The sequence below is a fragment of the Aspergillus undulatus genome (genome assembly GCF_047715775.1).
Source record: "Aspergillus undulatus strain CBS 261.88 unplaced genomic scaffold BDV17scaffold_52, whole genome shotgun sequence".
Classification (NCBI taxonomy): Eukaryota; Fungi; Ascomycota; class Eurotiomycetes; order Eurotiales; family Aspergillaceae; genus Aspergillus; species Aspergillus undulatus.
The window spans coordinates 110,516-131,886 of NW_027396656.1; the positions used below are offsets into that span (position 1 = coordinate 110,516).

The 21,371-nt window shown below is 51.9% G+C and overlaps 6 protein-coding genes across 6 annotated transcripts; 4 read left to right on the forward strand and 2 right to left on the reverse strand.

Annotated features, from left to right (window-relative positions):
• Positions 1–517: 517 nt before the first annotated feature.
• On the reverse strand, positions 518–1,700 carry BDV17DRAFT_271772 (60S ribosomal eL34 domain-containing protein). The gene is made up of 4 exons (XM_073758818.1): positions 1,623–1,700; positions 1,533–1,546; positions 1,288–1,411; positions 518–1,096 (listed from the first exon to the last, which is right to left on the reverse strand). The coding sequence occupies exons 1-4, from the start codon at positions 1,644–1,646 to the stop codon at positions 908–910; spliced, it is 351 nt and encodes a 116-aa protein (XP_073612420.1). The 5' UTR covers positions 1,647–1,700; the 3' UTR covers positions 518–907.
• Positions 1,701–1,930: 230 nt separating this feature from the next.
• Positions 1,931–9,611, forward strand: prp8 (U4/U6-U5 snRNP complex subunit PRP8). Its single transcript, XM_073754951.1, has 2 exons — positions 1,931–6,716; positions 6,889–9,611. The coding sequence occupies exons 1-2, from the start codon at positions 2,132–2,134 to the stop codon at positions 9,363–9,365; spliced, it is 7,062 nt and encodes a 2,353-aa protein (XP_073612421.1). The 5' UTR covers positions 1,931–2,131; the 3' UTR covers positions 9,366–9,611.
• Positions 9,612–11,227: 1,616 nt separating this feature from the next.
• On the forward strand, positions 11,228–12,514 carry BDV17DRAFT_182066 (uncharacterized protein). The gene is made up of 5 exons (XM_073754952.1): positions 11,228–11,444; positions 11,530–11,666; positions 11,724–11,801; positions 11,893–12,248; positions 12,507–12,514. The coding sequence occupies exons 1-4, from the start codon at positions 11,349–11,351 to the stop codon at positions 11,993–11,995; spliced, it is 414 nt and encodes a 137-aa protein (XP_073612422.1). The 5' UTR covers positions 11,228–11,348; the 3' UTR covers positions 11,996–12,248; positions 12,507–12,514.
• BDV17DRAFT_271780 (SANT/Myb-like DNA-binding domain-containing protein) lies at positions 12,226–14,188 on the forward strand. The gene is made up of 2 exons (XM_073758819.1): positions 12,226–13,654; positions 13,728–14,188. Exons 1-2 carry the CDS (start codon positions 12,776–12,778, stop codon positions 13,845–13,847), a joined length of 999 nt encoding a protein of 332 aa, XP_073612423.1. The 5' UTR covers positions 12,226–12,775; the 3' UTR covers positions 13,848–14,188.
• A 235-nt stretch (positions 14,189–14,423) lies between these two features.
• cox5b (cytochrome c oxidase subunit IV) lies at positions 14,424–16,261 on the forward strand. The gene is made up of 6 exons (XM_073758820.1): positions 14,424–14,569; positions 14,723–14,776; positions 14,995–15,153; positions 15,215–15,315; positions 15,375–15,465; positions 15,529–16,261. The coding sequence occupies exons 1-6, from the start codon at positions 14,479–14,481 to the stop codon at positions 15,612–15,614; spliced, it is 582 nt and encodes a 193-aa protein (XP_073612424.1). The 5' UTR covers positions 14,424–14,478; the 3' UTR covers positions 15,615–16,261.
• A 24-nt stretch (positions 16,262–16,285) lies between these two features.
• On the reverse strand, positions 16,286–20,811 carry BDV17DRAFT_271785 (WD repeat protein). Its single transcript, XM_073758821.1, has 2 exons — positions 20,694–20,811; positions 16,286–20,632 (listed from the first exon to the last, which is right to left on the reverse strand). Exon 2 carries the CDS (start codon positions 20,197–20,199, stop codon positions 16,711–16,713), a length of 3,489 nt encoding a protein of 1,162 aa, XP_073612425.1. The 5' UTR covers positions 20,200–20,632; positions 20,694–20,811; the 3' UTR covers positions 16,286–16,710.
• Between the last annotated feature and the right edge of the window lie 560 nt (positions 20,812–21,371).

Below are 21,371 nucleotides of genomic sequence, written 5' to 3' on the forward strand. Positions count from 1 at the left end.
GAGAGTAGATGCAGAGTACCTCCGAAGTACGGACGCAGTAGTAGTAAACAGAACTTTTGTCGGCGTAGATCGCTGAGGGAGCAGGGAGTTCCCTGTATGATGCCCATTAAACTGAATTTCAAAACGGAACGTCCTCCGTAGAGACAGAGACAACATCTCACCAAACATAAGATTAAGTCCTCGAAAACGTGAGTGTACGCAGTCTACCTACGAGTGTATAAAGTACAGACCAAGTTATTCGTACAGAGCAGGGTAAGCAAACCCAGGACTCCCAGAGGCCGAAGCTTAACCTATTTCAGGATCCGAGTACAGGAACGCTGGGCTTGGGGATCGAGGATGTTGATTGTTGACAAGGGCGTGCCGGCGATCTGGGTCGGGGATGGACATGGAAGGGACCGGGGTATCGCTGTTGTAGTAAGTACGACATTTGAAGCTCGGGGGTACTTTGTATATAGGTAGGGGATTGTTATTATAATCGAGTCTGATCTGATCTACCCAGGGCTGCTAAAGTTGGACTCTGAACTCTAGATGACTGTCCACTGAAGCCTGGACGGATGCTATGGTAGAGCAGAGTCCAGGCAGGGCAAGGGCAGAGTAAAGCAAAGCAGTCAAGCCGTCTCACCTGCAAGAGCATATTCGGATAGAAAGAAAAGGGTCATGCGTATAAGAGTTTTGGAAGTGTATTCGACACAGCTAGTCTACGAGATGAAATCGACAGACATAGCCATAGCCGCAATGAGCGTGAGGCGGACGGTGCAAGGTAGAAAGTAGAAGGTGAAATGAATCCTTCCGCGGAGAACCACAAATGAACCGAGATACCAGCCAATTTTATTTTTTTTTATCTTCTCATGATTGATTGCTTTCCACTAAACACAAAACACCGAGCTTTGATATGCAACCCAACCCTTTAGCGCTTAGCAGCCTTCTCCTGGGACTCCTTGAGCACCTTCTTGACGATCTTCTGCTCCTCGATCAGGAAAGCGCGGACAATGCGGTCCTTGACGCAGCCGGCGCAGCGAGAACCACCGTAGGCACGGCTGACGTTCTTCTTGGGGCGCGAAATCTGGGCGTATTCGCGGGGACGGAGGGCGGGGACCTAAAGGCAAAAGAAAAGTGCATCAGTCGGGTTGTTCCAAAGCGGCCAGTTGCAGTTCCGTTGCGCTCTTCGCTATTTCCGATGGCACACCACACTACATCACAGGATGCCTCGCATTCCATCCACTCATCCTCCTCTTTTTTTTTCTCGTAGAGCGAATTCAAATCCAATCAGAGTGTCGGAGTACTCACACCAGGGAGCTTAATGCCACAGTCACCGCACTTGGGGGCAGTGCCCTGCTTCTTGATGTGCTGGTAGCGAAGCTCGCCGCCGGGGGTCTTGACGATGCGAACGCGGTTAGACCGTGTGTTGTACCTGTGCCAAATCCATCAATATTCTGCCCGACAAATAATGCCCATCAACTGCAATAACGGTGGTTTATCGCGGATAGAAACGATACGAATGGGAAGGACGCTGGGAGGGAATTCAAACGTACGGGTTCCGGCGGCGCTGCGTAGAAAAGTTCGATTAGCATTTATTTCACAACACAGCAAAATCTGCAGAAAAAAGGCTGGCAAAAACTCACGTATTGCAGTCTGTTGTTGGCCATTTTGACTGTGCTTGAACCTCTTCGGGGTGGTCAAGAATTTGGCGTCGGTTGTCGTCGTGAACCTCGTAGAATTCTTGCAATCGTCTGGATTTGTGTGGGTTTCTCGGAGCCCTCAGAGCCCGCGCTAGCGCCTTTTTGGCGAGGCTGCGCTAGCCCGCTTTCGGACTTGCGCTAACTTCATTTTTGGCCTAGCGTGACTAAGCCGGAGCCGCCACCTCTTTTCGAGCTGGCATCGCGAGAAAGGAGCCTGACGTGAAGAACGAAATCGTCTTCCATCGCCGTCGTGGGAAGGGGATCGTCTAGGAGTTGGGTTTCTTTCTATTCAGCACTTTGACGATACTTTCCGACGCGATCTACCATACTTTTCACCTTGCAGTCATCCTGACTGATGAATCCGGTCGGCAGGATCTTTTTCTCGACTTGATTGACGCGACTGCACGTCAACCCCAGAGAAGAGTGTCACTACTCCCATCACACCAATAGCGATGGCATCGCTGCCTCCTCCTCCACCGCCAGGTTGGGGTGCATCCGCGCCGCCGTCGATGCCTCTGGCGCCCCCTCCCCCAGGGTACCAGCCGCCAGCCGACCCGACCGTCGCGAAGTTTGCACAGAAAAAGACAGAATGGCTGCGGACGCAACGGAACCGGTTTGGTGAGAAGCGCAAGGGCGGCTTCGTCGAGTCGCAAAAGGCCGATATGCCCCCCGAACATCTCCGCAAGATCATTCGGGATATTGGCGACGTGTCTCAGAAAAAATTCACCAACGAGAAGCGAAGCTATCTCGGTGCCCTCAAGTTCATGCCTCATGCTGTGTTGAAGCTGTTAGAGAACATGCCTATGCCCTGGGAATCGACGAGGGAGGTGAAGGTGTTATACCACGTCAATGGATGTTTGACTCTCGTTAACGAGACGCCGAGAGTCATTGAGCCGGTCTTCCATGCACAGTGGGCGACGATGTGGGTATGCATGCGACGGGAGAAGAGTGACCGAAGACACTTTAAGCGTATGCGGTTTCCTCCATTCGATGACGAGGAGCCTCCGCTTTCGTGGTCGGAGAATATCGAGGACGTCGAGCCGCTAGAGCCGATCCAGATGGAACTCGATGAGGAGGAAGATGAACCCGTGTTCGAATGGTTCTACGATCACCGACCGCTCCTTGATACACCCCATGTGAACGGTCCTAGTTACAGAAAATGGAACCTGGAACTCCCGCAGATGGCCACCTTATACCGGTTAAGTCATCAACTTCTCAGCGATGTCGTCGACCAGAACTACTTTCATATGTTCGATCTGAACAGCTTCTTCACCGCGAAGGCACTGAACGTCGCCATTCCCGGTGGACCTCGCTTTGAACCTTTGTACAAGGACATTGATCCCAACGACGAGGACTTTAGCGAGTTCAACGCGATCGACCGTATTATCTTCCGCGCACCTATTAGAACGGAATATCGAGTTGCATACCCCTTTTTGTACAATACTCTTCCGAGAAGCGTAAAGGTTTCTTGGTACTCTCATCCGCAAGTTGTATATGTTCGGACCGATGACCTCAACCTTCCCGCTTTCTACTTCGACCCTGTCATCAACCCGATTTCATCCCGCTCCGTCGCGCCCAAGAACATTACAGTTAGCCACGAGGATGAACTGTTTGGACCTGGAGAGAACGAGGATGACTTTGAGCTACCCGCGGAGGCTGAGCCCTTCTTTGCTGACGAAGATCTCTACACGCCTGAGACTGCATCGGCTATTGCGCTGTGGTGGGCACCGCATCCCTTCAACAAGCGCTCTGGCAAGATGGTCCGCGCACAGGATGTTCCGTTGGTCAAACAGTGGTATTTGGAGCACTGCCCTTCGGGCCAGCCAGTCAAAGTTCGCGTGTCTTATCAGAAGCTTCTCAAGACATACGTGCTTAACGAGCTTCACCAAAAGAAGCCCAAGGCTCAAAGCAAGCAGGATCTGCTGAAGACTCTCAAGTCGACCAAGTTCTTTCAGCAGACAACTATCGACTGGGTTGAAGCTGGTTTGCAGGTCTGCCGTCAAGGTTTCAACATGCTGAACCTCTTGATTCACCGCAAGAACTTGACCTACCTGCACTTGGACTACAACTTCAACTTGAAGCCTGTCAAGACTTTGACAACTAAGGAGCGAAAGAAGTCCCGTTTCGGAAACGCCTTCCACTTGATGCGAGAAATTCTACGTCTCACCAAGCTGATTGTCGACGCTCAAGTTCAGTATCGTCTGGGCAATATTGATGCTTTCCAACTTGCCGATGGTATTCTCTATGCTTTCAACCACGTCGGGCAGTTGACGGGTATGTATCGTTACAAGTACAAGTTGATGCACCAGATCCGATCTTGCAAGGATTTGAAGCATTTGATCTACTACCGTTTCAACTCTGGTCCTGTCGGTAAAGGCCCCGGTTGTGGTTTCTGGGCCCCAGCCTGGCGTGTCTGGCTTTTCTTCATGCGTGGTATCATCCCTCTGCTCGAGCGATGGCTTGGAAACTTGCTCTCTCGTCAGTTCGAGGGTCGTCACAGCAAGGGCGTGGCCAAGACAGTCACCAAGCAGCGTGTGGAGTCTCACTTCGATCTCGAACTTCGCGCGTCTGTCATGGCTGACCTAATGGACATGATGCCTGAAGGTATCAAACAGAACAAGGTCAACACTGTCCTGCAACACCTTTCAGAAGCATGGAGATGTTGGAAGAGTAACATTCCTTGGAAGGTTCCTGGTCTTCCTGCTCCTATTGAGAACATCATTCTGCGTTACGTCAAAAGCAAGGCCGATTGGTGGATTTCTGTAGCACACTACAACCGTGAGAGAATTCGGCGTGGTGCTACGGTCGACAAGACAGTTGCGAAGAAGAACCTGGGTCGTCTGACTCGTTTGTGGCTCAAGGCTGAGCAAGAACGACAGCACAACTATCTGAAGGACGGTCCGTATGTGTCGTCTGAAGAGGCCGTGGCCATCTATACCACAATGGTCCACTGGCTGGAGTCCCGGAAATTCTCGCCCATTCCGTTCCCAAGCGTTTCATACAAACATGACACCAAGATTCTAATTCTTGCTTTGGAACGTCTGCGCGAGTCCTACTCTGTCAAGGGAAGATTGAACCAGAGCCAGCGTGAGGAACTTGCCCTCATTGAGCAGGCGTACGATTCGCCTGGAACGACACTGGCACGCATCAAGCGTTTCCTTCTTACTCAACGAGCGTTCAAGGAAGTTGGAATCGACATGAACGATAACTACAGCAACATCAATCCGGTCTACGATGTCGAGCCGATTGAGAAGATTACTGACGCCTATCTGGATCAGTACCTTTGGTACCAAGCTGAGCAGCGCCACCTGTTCCCTGCTTGGATCAAGCCGTCTGACTCTGAAGTCCCGCCATTGTTGACCTACAAGTGGGCTCAAGGAATCAACAACTTGTCCAATGTTTGGGAAACATCCGAGGGCGAGACAAACGTCATGATCGAGACGGAACTGTCCAAGGTGTATGAGAAGATCGATCTTACGCTGCTGAACCGTCTTCTCCGCCTGGTCATGGATCACAACTTGGCTGATTACATTACTTCTAAGAACAACGTGCAATTAAGCTACAAGGACATGAATCACACCAACAGCTACGGTTTGATCCGCGGTCTTCAGTTCTCTGGCTTCGTCTTCCAGTTCTACGGGTTGATGATTGATTTGCTCCTCCTCGGTCTGCAAAGAGCCAGCGAAATGGCTGGTCCTCCCCAGAGCCCGAACGACTTCCTCCAGTTCAGAGACCGTGCGACAGAAACGAGGCACCCGATTCGGTTGTATACTCGTTACGTTGACAAGATCTGGGTCTTCTTCCGCTTCACCGCCGACGAGTCGCGCGATTTGATCCAACGTTTCCTGACGGAGAACCCCGACCCCAACTTTGAGAACGTTATCGGCTACAAGAACAAGAAATGCTGGCCTCGAGACTGCCGGATGCGCTTGATGCGCCACGATGTCAACCTGGGCCGTGCTGTCTTTTGGGATTTGAAGAACCGCCTGCCCAGATCCATCACCACAATTGATTGGGATGATACTTTTTCAAGTGTCTACAGCAAAGATAACCCCAATCTCTTGTTCTCGATGTCCGGTTTTGAGGTTCGCATTCTACCCAAGTCACGCAACTTGAATGAAGAGTTCTCGGTCAAGGACAGTGTTTGGTCTCTCGTGGACAACTCAACCAAGGAGCGCACTGCACATGCTTTCCTGCAAGTCACCGAAGAGGATATTCAAAAGTTCAACAACCGCATTCGACAAATTCTCATGTCCTCCGGTTCGACGACCTTCACCAAGATTGCCAACAAGTGGAACACGGCTCTGATCGCCCTTTTCACCTACTACCGTGAAGCTGCCGTGTCCACCGTCAACCTGCTCGATACCATCGTCAAGTGCGAGACCAAGATCCAAACCCGTGTCAAGATTGGTCTCAACTCCAAGATGCCGTCCCGTTTCCCCCCAGCCGTCTTCTACACCCCGAAGGAACTGGGAGGTCTCGGTATGATTTCCGGTTCCCACATCCTCATCCCCGCCAGCGACAAGCGCTGGTCCAAGCAAACCGACACCGGCATCACCCACTTCCGCGCGGGTATGTCACATGACGAGGAAACCTTGATCCCCAACATCTTCCGATACATCATCCCCTGGGAAGCAGAGTTCATCGACTCCCAGCGCGTCTGGATGGAATACTCCCAGAAGCGCATGGAAGCCCAGCAGCAGAACCGTCGTTTGACCCTGGAAGATCTCGAGGATAGCTGGGACCGCGGTCTGCCGCGTATCAACACGCTTTTCCAGAAGGACCGCAGCACGCTCAGCTTCGACAAGGGATTCCGACTCCGCGCTGAATTCAAGCAGTATCAGCTTATGAAGAGCAATCCGTTCTGGTGGACGAGTCAGCGACATGATGGTAAATTGTGGAATTTGAACGCTTACCGTACCGATGTCATACAGGCGTTGGGTGGTGTAGAGACCATTCTTGAGCACACCTTGTTCAAAGCAACAGCTTTTTCGTCCTGGGAGGGTCTATTCTGGGAAAGAGCGAGCGGTTTCGAAGGTTTGAGAAAACTTTTTCCTACTTCCCATCTTTTTCCACCGTCCTGGGTCGATTTCTGGCCGTTGACGAATCCCCATATTGATGTCACGTGTCGCATGTCATGCGATATTGAACCGCTGCACTAGCCACACGTTATTTGAATTGACCATGGCCGAACTAACCGTTTCTACAGAGTCTATGAAGTTCAAAAAGCTCACAAACGCCCAAAGATCCGGTCTGAATCAGATCCCCAACCGTCGGTTCACCCTGTGGTGGTCCCCAACCATCAACCGAGCCAACGTCTACGTCGGTTTCCAGGTGCAGTTAGATCTCACAGGTATCTTCTTGCACGGAAAGATTCCTACCCTGAAGATCTCGTTGATTCAGATTTTCCGTGCCCACTTGTGGCAGAAGATTCACGAGTCCGTGGTCATGGACCTGTGTCAGGTCTTTGACCAAGAACTTGAACAGCTTGGCATCGAAGCAGTGCAGAAAGAGACTATCCATCCTCGTAAATCTTACAAGATGAACAGTTCTTGTGCAGACATCCTGCTGTTTGCCACAAACAAGTGGAATGTGACGCGGCCTTCCATTCTATTCGACACGAAGGACCAATACGAGCCAACTACAACCAACAAGTTCTGGCTTGACGTACAGCTGCGATACGGTGACTACGACTCTCACGATATCGAACGATACGTTCGTGCTAAGTACCTGGACTACACCACGGACAGCATGAGTATCTACCCGTCCGCGACCGGTCTTATGATTGCAGTCGACCTTGCTTACAACCTGTACTCCGCGTACGGCCAGTACTTCCCTGGCCTCAAGACCCTGGTGCAGCAAGCGATGGCCAAGATCATGAAGGCCAACCCTGCCCTGTACGTTTTGAGAGAACGTATCCGAAAGGGTCTGCAGCTCTACGCCTCTGAAAGTAACCAAGAGTTCCTCAACTCGCAAAACTACTCGGAGCTCTTCAGCCCTCAGATTCAGCTGTTCATCGACGATACCAACGTCTACCGTGTGACCATTCACAAGACTTTCGAAGGTAACCTTACTACCAAGCCTATCAACGGTGCTATCTTCATCTTCAACCCCAGAACCGGACAGCTGTTCTTGAAGATCATCCACACCAGTGTCTGGGCTGGACAGAAGCGTCTTGGTCAGCTTGCCAAGTGGAAGACGGCAGAAGAAGTTGCTGCTCTTATTCGGTCTCTCCCCGTTGAAGAACAGCCCAAGCAGCTCATTGTCACCCGGAAGGGTCTTCTCGACCCGCTCGAAGTCCACCTCCTTGATTTCCCCAACATTTCCATTCGTGCTTCTGAACTTCAACTGCCTTTCCAGGCTGCTATGAAGGTTGAGAAACTCGCAGATATGATCTTGCGTGCAACTGAGCCTCAGATGGTTCTGTTCAACCTTTATGATGAGTGGCTCAAGACCATCTCGCCATACACCGCCTTTTCCAGACTGATCCTGATCCTGCGTGCTCTTCATGTCAATATTGACAAGGCTAAGATCATTCTTCGTCCCGATAAGAGTGTCGTTACTCTCGAACACCACATTTGGCCGTCGCTCTCCGATGAGGACTGGATGAAGGTTGAAGTCCAGCTACGTGACTTGATCCTGAACGATTATGGCAAGAAGAATAATGTCAACGTTCAGAGCTTGACAAGTAGTGAGGTTCGAGATATCATTCTCGGTATGGAGATCAGTGCGCCCTCGTTGCAACGCCAGCAGGCGGCGGAGATTGAAAAGCAGCAGGAGGAGGCGAAGCAGCTAACAGCTGTGACGACCAAGACCCAGAACGTCCGCGGTGAAGACATCATCGTTACGACCACATCGCAGTACGAACAACAGTCGTTCGCTTCCAAGACCGAGTGGCGTACTCGCGCCATCGCAACTTCCAATCTCCGGACCCGGGCGAACAATATCTACGTTTCTTCAGATGATATCCGCGAGGAGGGTTACACGTACATCATGCCCAAGAACATTCTCAAGCGATTTATCATGATTGCCGATCTTCGGGTGCAGGTTGCCGGATATCTTTACGGTAGCTCGCCACCGGACAACGATCAAGTGAAGGAAGTCCGGACCATTGTTATGATCCCACAAGTCGGCAACACTCGCGAAGTCCAGCTTCCGCAGCAGCTGCCGCAGCACGACTATCTCGCCAACTTAGAGCCTCTCGGAGTGATCCACACCATCTCCGGCAATGAGCCGCCTTACATGACGGCGCAGGATGTGACTCAGCACTCCCGCCTCATGAACGCCCATTCGTCTTGGGACAAGAAGACTGTCACCATGACCGTCTCATTCACGCCGGGCTCCGTCTCCCTCGCTGCTTGGGGGCTCACTCCTCAAGGATACAAATGGGGAGCCGAGAACCGGGATACTACGTCCGACCAGCCGCAGGGATTCTCAACAAGCATGGGTGAGAAGTGCCAGTTGTTGCTCAGTGACAAGATCCGAGGATACTTCCTTGTGCCCGAGGACAATGTGTGGAACTACAGCTTCATGGGCAGCTCATACGGTAGCGTCGAGAAACGCCCGGTGTATGTCAAGATCGACACGCCTCTTCGGTTCTACGACGACCAGCATCGCCCTCTGCACTTCCAGAACTTTGCCGAGCTGGAGGACATTTGGGTTGATCGTTCTGATAACTTTGCTTAAGCGAGGGTTGCGGGCGTTGGTCGTTTTGTATTTTTCTTCGCTCTTCGTCTTTTCTGCAATAATACATCTGTGATAAACCCATTTCTGCATGTTTCATTATGACGATCTCGATATATACTACGGACGCAAATCGAGAAAAAGGCAAGCTGGGGATGAAATGGCCAGCTTTGTATGTATATTACCTAGGTAGCGCATAAATCATGATTTCTCCAACAAGGCCTAGTTCGCATTTCCAATCTCAAAAATATTAATAGCATCTATCTACTTCATACTCTCATAATCTGGTCGGGTAAGTTCATAGACGCAGTAGTAAGATGAGGAAGGATCGAGTCCACCAGGACACTCAGTGTGGGCCAATCTCATCCTCCACATTATTTCCTTTCCTTTCAAACACACCCAATTCTTTCGCCAACTCCTCGACATCGACTCCTATCTCTCTGCTCGCTTCTGTTTCTTTGCTTATCAATCCTCGATCTCACTCTTCGCGAGCCGAGGCCCGTCTCAGCCCTCACTGTGACAATTCGCGCCAGCAGCCAACTCCAGCCTTCATTTCCCGGTGCACCTCCAGCCAACCAGCGAAAAGCGTGGGGATGCGATTGCGATTATCGATCTCAGCCCAGTGTTTCACCAGTGCTTCAAGGACTACACTCAAGCTTGGGTTGAAAACTTAAAATCGCCCGGAAAAAGGAATGAGAGCGGGATGGAGACGGATTGTTGCTGATTGACTGCGGCGCAGCTGCACTGCACGGAACGACCGGGGATGGAGCCTCGTTTTGCTTCTCGGTGGACTAGGGATAAGTTTACACACTATTCTCGTTGCAGGAGAGCATGAGCGTCTTGGGCCAGCTTCCGCGGAATGGGGGCGGTTGGCTTGAAGATGAGCTGAATGCTGATGGCTAGTCATCGAATGTGCTGTGCTTGTTTGCGCTTACGAACAATGCATACAGAGCCACATCTTCTTCAGGCACGGCCGTCCTCACCGGTACCCGGCACCACTACCTAGTATCAACCTCGCTCTTCGCTGGAAATCAGCACGGAGATACACTTTGGGCTACTGTCCTCCGCCCTCCCGCCCTGGGCTGAACTAGGCATAAAGAAGGATAGGGTGTGTTCGAGCTTCCCATGTTTTGTCGCGACCGCCACCCACAGCCTGCTCCTGGCACGCTCGGACGCTAGACCTGGTTTGCTCCGTCCGACCGTTGTCGGGCCTCATCGAGGGAGTACAGGTGTCTGTCTTTGTTCATCCCAGGGGACCGGAACAATGGGGCAAATAAGATTTCAAGTGACAGAGGCTCGCGCCGAGGGACCAGTTTCTCGATTTGTTGAAACGCAAATTCCAAGTAGAAGAATGACGAGAAGCATGGTTTCCCCGTCACCAATCATTGTTTGTCTGGGAATAATGGTCGGGCAACCTATTTCTGAGTAAGGGAAGAGTAAGAGACGGGGATTGTTGCGGTGCTGCAGTGAGCGTCTCACGCTCCGTACCATGCGCGATATAGTTGAAGACGCCACATACAACGGTGTTCATCCTTACGGCTCCAGCCCCCATCTCGATCGGTCGCAACGCAGGTGCGGTTATGCGCGACCCTCTTCTGAGAACAGAGGATGTTCGAGAACCGAGATCCCGCGCGTTCAATCTACTTATGACTTTATCGCTCGAGTCAAGATGCGACGGGGGCTGGAACCTCTCACTCGCAAGAGGATGACACAACCCCCTCCAACCAGCGACCGAGTCTTGCATCTGCCGCCAGTCATCCACATCACCCACCTCTCCTCGTGGGTGTCTCGCCGACAGTTACTTCCGATTAGCCACTCCTGGCGTCTCTGGTCGGTGGAGTTGCTGCGACGACGTACGACAGGTCCTTGTCCTGACAGGGGTGGGATTCCTTAGCTAGTTAAAGCACGCCCAGCCGCAGGTTTGATTCCCTTACTCCGAAACCCACCAGCTGCCCTTCCATTTCGTATCCAATAAGCTAACTTTGTATGCTGCTCGACCTGCGAATGGATTGGGTTTGGATCTCCCCCCGCTTCATTGATCGCGAATGGCGTTCAAAGAAATCGGGCCAAGCACAATTCCTAGTGAGACTCTTCTCTGTCGTGCTGAGCGTTTCATGCCACACTCTTCCTGCCTCCGCGCTTATTCGCTGCTTACCCTTTTCGATAGTTTTTCTCATTTTCAATCGTTATTTTTGTTTCCCTCTGCGACTGCCATGGCCTTGGCATGGGACCAGAACAGCCCGGTGGAGGGGTGCGAAATGACGCTGAGGAATCCCGTCAAATCGCCTCTCTAGTAGTATCAGAGTAAGACCGTTGCGCTCTGAGTCCCTTCGCTCATCTTTGCAAGCTAAGCTTGACCAGAGCGCAGATCCGCCAAATGGGCATTTCTGTTTCTCTAGCCACCTGCATCTCTCTGGTTCTGGTGATGTACCTCGCCGCGTGTGTGCGCACCTTGCTCGTACCCTGAATCCTCTGCCTCGTTCCAGAACCTTTCCTTCTCAGTATTTGGCTGCTGTTGACCGCAGCCCAGAATTCAACCTGCTGCAAAGGGACTTTATCTCCATGCACGACGGCATATCCTGACCCTGTCTGCCGTTTCCTTCTCTTCCATCCATTATTACAACCTCCTTTAGCATCTTAGTCGATAGGCGATACGCTTCTGCAACTTTCACACGCAACGCGGGTTGCGGCTAACGTGCCGTTTGGACGATTCAGCCCGCTGGCTTCTCGAGCTCAGAGAGTAAACCCAGCCCTTCCCGCTTAGATCTGGGCTTAGTCGGCCACTATTTGGGTGTATCCTGCGCTTAGTTGGTGAAAGCGATACTACTGCGTACGTGCAAGTTGAGTGTTAGTATTTTTGGAACTTCGAAAGTCCGTCAGACCCTGGTGAGTACAGACCATCCCTGATATTATGTACTTGCGCCTCTTCGTTTTCTCTCGCTTCGCTCTTTCTCTTTTCCCTCGTCTCCCGCCTCCCCACTTCCTTGGGATTGCTGGATTGCGTGTTTGTCGTCTCTAGTTTAATCCAGCCTCTCCTTTTTATTTTCTGTCTTTCGATCACTGGTCCACATATCGCCGACGGCCCAATTACGGTATCGCGATATCTTACCTCGTTCTGTTCTGACGCAGAGGTAGAGCTAGAAGTATCCTTCTTGATTCGGGCAAAAGCGAGCTTGGGTTGTCATCTGGTACATGGCGATCGCAGTTCCTTTCTATAACAACCATCAGACACCAGAGCGAGACGTTGATTGAAAATCCGAGGGCTCTTCTCAAGGCAACGCTACAGTTATCGTCAAATCGGTCAATATCGCAAGGCCAGTCACCGTTGGTGTTGCCCATAACGTTCTTTTAGAACTATTTGACAGTTGGTTCGGTAGCCTGCCAGGGCTTCTAGGCTCTAGCAGCACCGATGTATGTCCGCGACGCTGGCGGATCCGTACCGAGACTATGCCATTGACTACTCTCAACATGCTACCTGCAAACCCGAGGAACATGAAGGCACGCTCGTCTATCACCCCCAGCAGCCGCACATTCAGCACGCGAAACAGACAGACACGTCTTTCCCTTCTGGAAACACGCACGGCGCAGCATTTGAGCAGCACCATGCGAATGCGACCGTACTTTCAACCGCGACACCACAAACTGCAGTCCCCGATATCTCGCAAGCAGTTGTTCTCAATCAGGCTCAAATGCTCCCCCGCCAGCTCCCGGTGCAGTACGCGACTGCCAACTTTGACATCCCGCCGTCCGTTCAGCGTGGCAAGAAAAGGCCTCATTCCGAAACCGAGCCAGAGGGCGGTAGTACAGACCATGGAATCAGACAGCTGCCGGTCCTTCCACCAGAAGCAGCCTCCGAAGCGACCCATTCCCCAGAAATGCTCTTCTCCGTGCACGGGGAGTCCTCGCAGCACCATCACCCAATGTCAGGCCATGGTTTCGGAGCTACAGACCCCATGGGCATGCCCCAACATCATCACCACCATCATCTTCCCCCTCACGCATCGCTACGCGCCGCAGAGCGCCAGGGTATGAATGTTGAAACCTCGCCTTTGCCGTCTGGCCCACCGAGCGTCGTGGGTCAACCGGGGATGCCAGATCCGGCGCCTCGACCGCGGGGTCCCAAACTCAAATTTACTCCAGAGGAGGATGCGTTATTGGTTGAATTGAAAGAAAACAAAAACTTGACTTGGAAACAAATAGCTGATTTCTTTCCTGGTCGAACGAGCGGTACGCTGCAGGTCCGTTATTGCACCAAGTTGAAGGCGAAAGATGTGGCCTGGAGTGATGAAATGGTAGGCGCACTCTCTACTTCCCTGGGCTTCGCTTGTGTTTGTCTTAGGGCGGCTATACTGACGGAGTAACTAGGTGCAACGGTTACGGCGCGCTATGCAAGAGTACGAAAACGATCGCTGGCGTATAATTGCTGGAAAAGTTGGCAATGGGTTTACACCAGCGGCATGTCGAGAAAAGGCAACACAGCTCTGAATTCGATGTTATGGTTATGGGTTATGGATGATGTCATGGGATTTACGGATGGGCATGCAATTCACGTTTCTCCGTCCACCACTTTTTATATTTGACCTCTTCTCCCCCTCTCCCCCTTTCTAATCCCCCTTTTCTCCCTGTCCTTCACTTTTCTCCGTCACCTTCAGCTTTTCCTTACTTATTCGTGCCTTTGACCTACTTTGCTTGGCAGGTTGTACAAAGAGGCACTTGGACGCGGGTTCTTTACTAGCGATGGCTCTAGACCGGACGGCTGATGTAAGGTTATTGTATGATATCTATTAGCCTGTGGAAATACTGGATATCATGAGCTGGTTCTCGCCTCACGACTCTCATTGGAGAGACTGCTACATAATACTGCGTTGTAGATTGCCTGATGTCCAGAGCGCTAGCCCTAAGCCCTAAGCATGATACCAGATTAGGTAAACAGCCAGACGGGCTTTCCCGGAGTGCCGTACTAGCTCAGCAGCCAATCAGCGGGCACAGATGATTAAAGCGGTGGCCGCAGGTCAGACCACGGGCCGAAGCGGCTTCAAACTCACCTCAACCTCACCCTCTAAACTCCCTCTCCTCCACGCCTGTCCGTTGGCATTGCACCCATCCCCACAGGACAATGTTCTTCCAACGCACAGCTATCGCCCTTTCGCGGCGCGCCCCTACCCGGGCTCTCTCTGCCCGCCCTTTCTCCTCCTCTATCGTTCGCGGTACGTGACCTCCAATCCCAAACAACTCAATCCGATCATGCCATATCATATCTCAGCGCGACTCTATTGAGCCCGGCTGGTGGTGTCTTTGGCCATCATATCGAAGACAATTCTTTCGAGACATAATAACTAACATATGCTCTCTATGTATAGCCGACCAGAACAAGTGGCAGCCCAAGAAGGAGGGCAAGATCCTTCCCTTCGAAGGTTCGTATCCCGTCCCGCCGAGTTTCCCATATATCAACCATCAATTGCACCTTTCCGATTGCTGGCGAGCACTATACGACATTGTCAATACTGGCTACTGCAATTGAGTCTTGAGCTCCGTTCAATCACCTACCTCCCTTCATCTTCAGCTTCGAACGGCCCACCGATGTTGACGTAATGAAAACATGATAGCTAACTGGTGTCCATCCTGTGTGCAGAGATTAAGACCGAGGAAGACCTGATCCCCCCTGGTGCCAAGGCCGGTACCGTTCCTGCCGACATCGAACACGCCACCGGTCTTGAGCGTCTTGAACTTATCGGAAAGATGCAGGGCATTGACATCTTCGACATGAGGCCTCTTGATGCTTCTCGCAAGGGTGCGTCTTGAGTTATATCTATTGAGGAAGAGAGGGGCATTCGGTCTGACGCGAACGATAGGAACCCTCGACAACCCCATCATCGTCAACGGTGCCGGTGACGAGCAGTACGCTGGTTGCACTGGTTTCCCTGCCGACTCTCACCAGGTTAATTGGCTCACTGTACGGATCACATCATAATTACCAAGGTGTACAGCCCCGTTTGCTGATTGCTATTCCAGGTATCCCGCGACCGCCCTCTCGAGCGCTGCGGCGAGTGCGGCAACGTTGTCAAGCTCAACTACATCGGCCCCGAGGAGGATCCTCACGCTCGTAAGTCTACCTGAACTTCTCCTAACCATCTGCTAGGAACAAGAAAGCTCACAGCCATACCAGACGACCATGGTCACGGCCACCACCCTCCCCACGAGGAGCCCAAGACTTTCGCCGACTACGTCAAGCCCGAGTACTGGTACCGGTAAACGGTCCGATCGAGCTACCTCGGGTCCGATGAGACGATACCGGCGCGGTTGTTGATTCCCTCCCTCGTTTTCCTTTGTTCCAATGCTCGCAAAGACGACTGTATTAGATGATGCTGTGAGGTGGATAAGGAATCTATATGACAAAGACAAAAGTATAAAATCTGTCGGTCTGTTCCTGTCATGATGTGGAAGGCTGCATTTTCTACTCTTTGTTATTGCTGAATCCTTGTTTCTTGGTTTGTAGAATAGTGGAGATAAATAAAGCTGTGGATATCTTTTCTTTCTTTGCGGTATAGGAGATCTAGTTTTCTTATCCAGTAGGCTGTCTGCTTGTACATCTCAGAATCATTCGTGACCGCATCACCTTGCTACTAGACAACAAATTGAGTTTTATATTTCTACAACCACCAGCAGTAGCACATGTGCCGACAACGAGATCCACCCAAGATGAAGGCACGACCCAGCTAGAGCCCACGTATCATGCGATGGGAACGGCAAGAGTAATCATGAGTCGTTCTTTCCCTCAATGTATCTGAATGTTCAGTATTGTCTACCAAGGAAGGTGCGATCCTGTGCGGTTTCTTATCGCGTGATATATATATCTCTCTCCGGCACAGCAGAGACGGATACCAACTAGTCCAGATGGGAGGATACGTACGCGATAGTAGTTTTGAGGTACTATGAGTATTTATGCATCGATATACATATATATATCCGATACGAAGCTCCCACTTGACCCTCCACTATTTACGTCCAGCGTCCCGGGGAGAGGAGGCGCATCCTCTATGAGCAGTAGACTAACTAATCACGAGGAATTGCCACTGGATCAAGGCTGGTTGTATACGTCGTTTAGGATAAGGTGGGTGGATTTGCATATAAAATGGGTATAGAAGGCACTGCAAAGTGATAATACATTTCGCGATCATTATCAGAACCCCGGGACGCCTGTCGCTGCCCAGAAGCAGATTCTATATACCAATATCAGAAAGTGTGTCTGGATTTTCAGACAGGAAAAACAACACGTAAAATTGATGACGGCTGTGAACGCCATAAGAAGAGGTACCGAGTGAAATGGTCACAGTATTTGACTAGCGTATCAACCGAAGCTGGTCCGGTTAGATCCAGTCGCAGTTCTCAGCGGCCTCTCCTGCTCGCTAGGAGTAACAAGGCGCACTTTCTTAGGCGAGGACATCAGATTTGACGAGGCTGCACTGGGCCCAACACTGGGATTGGCCGTTGTGGTCGCCGTGGTGGACGCGCTTCCCTTTGGGATACCTGCACCAATACCTGCACCCGGACCAGCGCCAGCGCCAGGGGTAACAGTACCGGCACCGGCACCGCCCAGCATACCGCGGACCTGCTCAACGGCTTTACTCTCTGTCTTGGCCCAGGTATCTCGCTTGACGAAGCCCACGCCGGCCTTGCGACTGGCGGTGTCGCGCCTCTTAGATTCCTCTAGGAGGATTCTGCGGTTGTGGTCGCGGCGTGGGCCGGGGCCACAGTCGTGCATGCAGCCTGGGGAAGCGCAGCCGCCTTCGCTGATCTCGATGTCTTTGAGCCAGGTGTTTATGCAGGCGAGGTGGCCGCCGTGACCGCAGCCTTGGCACCAGGTCCAGAGGGTTGTGCCTTTGGGACGTGCGTCTTGGTAGATCTCTGGGCTTGTTCCATCAAGGCGCTGTAACTCAGACGGCGGGAAGGATTCGGTCTGAAGAGAGGAATGAGATAGGGTAAGATTGGCAGCGGCGTCCAGGTCCTGTTCGTGGGATGTCTCGAGGGGTGAGGCACTCTGCTCGATAACCCATTCTGGTGGCGGATCTAGACTCATGCAGATGCTGCAAGGGTCTTGGGGAGTGCTGCAACGGTGGCAGCGAGAATTGTCGTTCTTGGGGTTTTCGTATGGTTTCTTGCATGTGAAGCAATACACGTTCATTGAAGTGTCACCTGTAGCATACTCGTAGACCGCAGGGTAAGATGGGAAGCAAAGTGAGCGAAGCTCGGCTGCTTCGATATACATCGACTGACGTATGAGGCTTTCATTGTATGCTTTGAATATGGTCTGACTTTCCTCGTTAGGTAGAATGTTTTCGGAGTCATCGAAGAGAATATGTAGCTTTTGAAGCAGGTGGGCTGCTGATTGGATGTCAACATTGGAACTGCTGTGATAATGTCTAATGGCTTCTCTCAGTAGATTTTCCGCGCTCCATGGGTTATTGTTGCTTTGATCGGACAACAATGGGATGGAAATGTGCGGTAGGCTGTCCGCGTACTCGTTAATCGAGTAGCTGGAGGCACCATCAACTGCTGCTGGAAGAGTAGACTGGCCCTGATCTTCCTGACTCGGTGACTTCAACGGTGTTGATTCTTTCAGAAGCGAGGTGGGAGTCGACGGCCTGTCAACGTGGATGTGGCCATGGCCTATGGGACCTTCGGCAAGCATTTCTTCGAGTTCTTCTTCTGGTATAGAACTGGTAGTAATGATGGAATCGCTGCGGGCCCTTATCAAAGTTTCATTTCTGGAGGCCAAGCGATGGCCATATTCGGTTACCGCGGTGCTATCATGCAACCTGGCCGCAGAGGTAAATGATGTGCCTGGTGACTTGGAGGGATGCGAACTGGTTGTCGACGCGGAAAACATTGGGAAACTTTCTGTTGATTCGTGTCGATAGAATCCCGGTTTGGCAGACCCCGCATGTGCTTCGAGAGACAAGGGCCTCTTGGGGAAATATTTGAAGTCGCGTATAGCAGCCTTTTTATCCTCCATCTTCTGATCAAACTCGTCCACGTCCGATATCTGTTTCATGAGCTGCGGCCGACCACGATTATGCCAATCCGTCCTGCCACTAATTGCCAATGGAGCAGATCTTGGCTCGTCCCCAACTTCCTCAATTTCAGTGGGCATCGAATCACGTCGGTCAAGTGGCGCACCGTCTGAAAATATGGGTACATTTTCACTGTCATTGGATTCACGATGCTGAAGTTGCTGAATAGGACGAGAATCAATATCGGACATGGAGGACCATTCGGTCGAAGCCATCGTTCCCTGGTTCGAGCTCAGAACTGATGGTGGGAGCGGGTGGATATCATCGGCATCCTCTAAAGCATTGAGCTGAGAGTTTGTGCTATCAAACGAGCCAGGTCGAGAATCAGGTAAAGGTTGAACAATCGGCGTCGGCATATTCGAGGTACTCTCAAAATCGGAGAGCGCATTCTTGGGAGCTTCACTCTCTGTAACCCCTTTGAAGAAGCGACTCCTCATCTTTTCATGCTTTGTGTCCTCCAGCTGCCGCAATTTCTCGGGTCTCGAGTCATCCAAAGATGACTTTTTGATGGTGCGAGTGCCCTTTCCGGGCAATTTTTGTTGTGCTCTTTGCCTTGCTTGAAGCTCCTGAACGATAGCATATTCCACTACGCGCCAGGTTTGCGCCAATTTAGGCAACGAGAAGTCGTCAGCACACTGGGCATTGCGGCTTAGTGAGCCTAAGAGTGGCAGTAAGGGGGTTTTCTGAGTGATACTGAGTTTGTCATGGAACAGAGGGGAGTACTGGCGAGCAAGGTACTGGAACGTTTCCCGATCCAATGTGGCACCGGGAATATTCACCACCATACCTCTCTGACACAGGGCGGAAGAAGTGGTTTTTGAGACCATTCTCTCCAGTGGGAGTATTGGGACCAGATCTGCCGCTGCCGGTGGAGTACTACCAAAGGACTTGGATGTACGGATACTACTAGACTTACTGTGGCGGGGTCGAATGGATGCGAACAAGGGCTCATCAAGAACCGCCTCGTCAGGAGGACTCTGGCTTGGTGTCTCGCCATTTATGCCCTTTTCTTCAGTATGACCAATGAACTCGTTCGTGCTGAGACCCAGGGTACTCCTTCTGAGACGCTTCTGAGAGAAAGCGAGAACCTCGCCGCTGGGATTCCAGGCCACCGAGCAGGTTGGGCGTTGATTAACCACCTGCGGAGCATAGCGGATGTCGGTTTGAGTGAACACACCGCCGTCGCCTACAGTCCAGAGGAGATCTTTAGAATGCCAAAGCAAATCTGTGGCAGTGGAGTCATATCGGTTCAGTTCTCGAAAGGGGATATGAGGTCGACGGAAATCCCACAAATGAACTCGCGGGTCTTCCTTGTCGTATGATGTCACTACCTGTGATGACTGCCAGTCACCAGAGCCTTCCATTTCGCTGGACCATGATGGCGGGCGCCAACGGACGTTGAGGACTGCCTGGGGAGCCCGAAAGTGAGATAAAGGTTTCTGTCTGCGCTCGGCGTTTGTTGAAAAATCCCAGACCTTGACTTGGCGATCAGTACCGCCGCTGACGAGATGTTTCCCATTCGGATGCCAATCTACTGAATAGCAAGGCCGATCATGAGCAGTAATCCGCATCAAAGGGCTCGTCGACTTGCGAACATCCCACAGCTGAATGGCGCCGCTGTCAGTGGCAGCCGCAACCAAGACACCGTCGACGGGAGACCACCTAATATCGCGGATAGCATCGCTATTACCGTTATAACTGTGTGTGCTGCCGCATACTGCGACGCCACGATCCGGTTGCACATCCCGCAAATCCCACATCCGCATGTGAGCATCTTGGCTGCCGGAGAGAAGCCATGCTGGTTGATGTGGGTTGAAGGCTAGCCGATGGACCTGGCGGCTGTGACCTTGAAATCTGCAATACTCTAATCCGGGTCGATGTAGATCATACAAGACGATGCGGCCGTTGGCCACCGCGGTGGCAATAATCTGATCATAGAACCCATGTGACCATTTCACATCTCTCACCGTCAGCTGGTCCTTGTAGCGTGCGGAAAGACCGCTTCCAGTGTGGTGGGTTGAAGAGTAACTGATGATAGCATTGCGTAGGTTAAACTCTTCCGACGAATGATCAGGCAGGACACGAATCGTTTTCAGAATCTCTTTTCCTCCAATCACTGCATGCGTCCGTTGCGGGGAGATATCCAACGCAGCGATTGAAATGCCGGTCTTATGGGTGACTGTCTGCGATGCCCCGGGCCTATCGAGCAATTAATATTAGTATAGGTGCGTCAAAGGTTCAGTGGCAAGAAAGACAAGACCCAATCAGATGACATAATTAAGCTTCCTCACACATACAAGCCGCGCGATAAGTGTGGTGGGCTGAGACACAAGGGAGGGGAAGTTGGAGGCCATACAAAGACCTGGACCTGGTAGACCGGGCAGTAGCAGACGGGTCTGTACGAACCCCGGGGCCGTGCGGGCTGGGAGGCCGAGACCCTGAAAAGAACGGCTGGGCGAATCTGGCGAGGGCACTGGCAGCGCGGTGGGAGTACTTGTTCTGGCTCTGTTGCACGGGGGCCGGCGGAGGAGGGGGAGGCGGAATTGGGGAAGTGCTGCCGCGGGTGGGCAATCGGGGGAGGTCGGACATGCTTCAGGTTCGCAGCCTCGAAGGGCAGACCACTCAACGAAGGCCTAGCCCAGTACAGATCGAGGCTCCATGGTCTGGTGAACGATACTCTGAGTAATGAGATTCGAAGAAGCTGTCAAAGTCAGATGCGCTTGCGTGGGGAAGATTCAGAAAGTCTGAGACGAGCAGTGACGTTTATCTGCGGAGTGATTGCAATCGGCCAGTCGCGGAGAAGGGTCAGGTATTAGTCAGTAAGCACAGTACTGCTTGACGACGCGGCAAGAATGCAAGACAGGCGAGTAAGAGTTGAGGCAAATGTGCATCAAGACGATACTGAAACTCGAGAGCAAAGCAAGGTCACCCCTGCGAT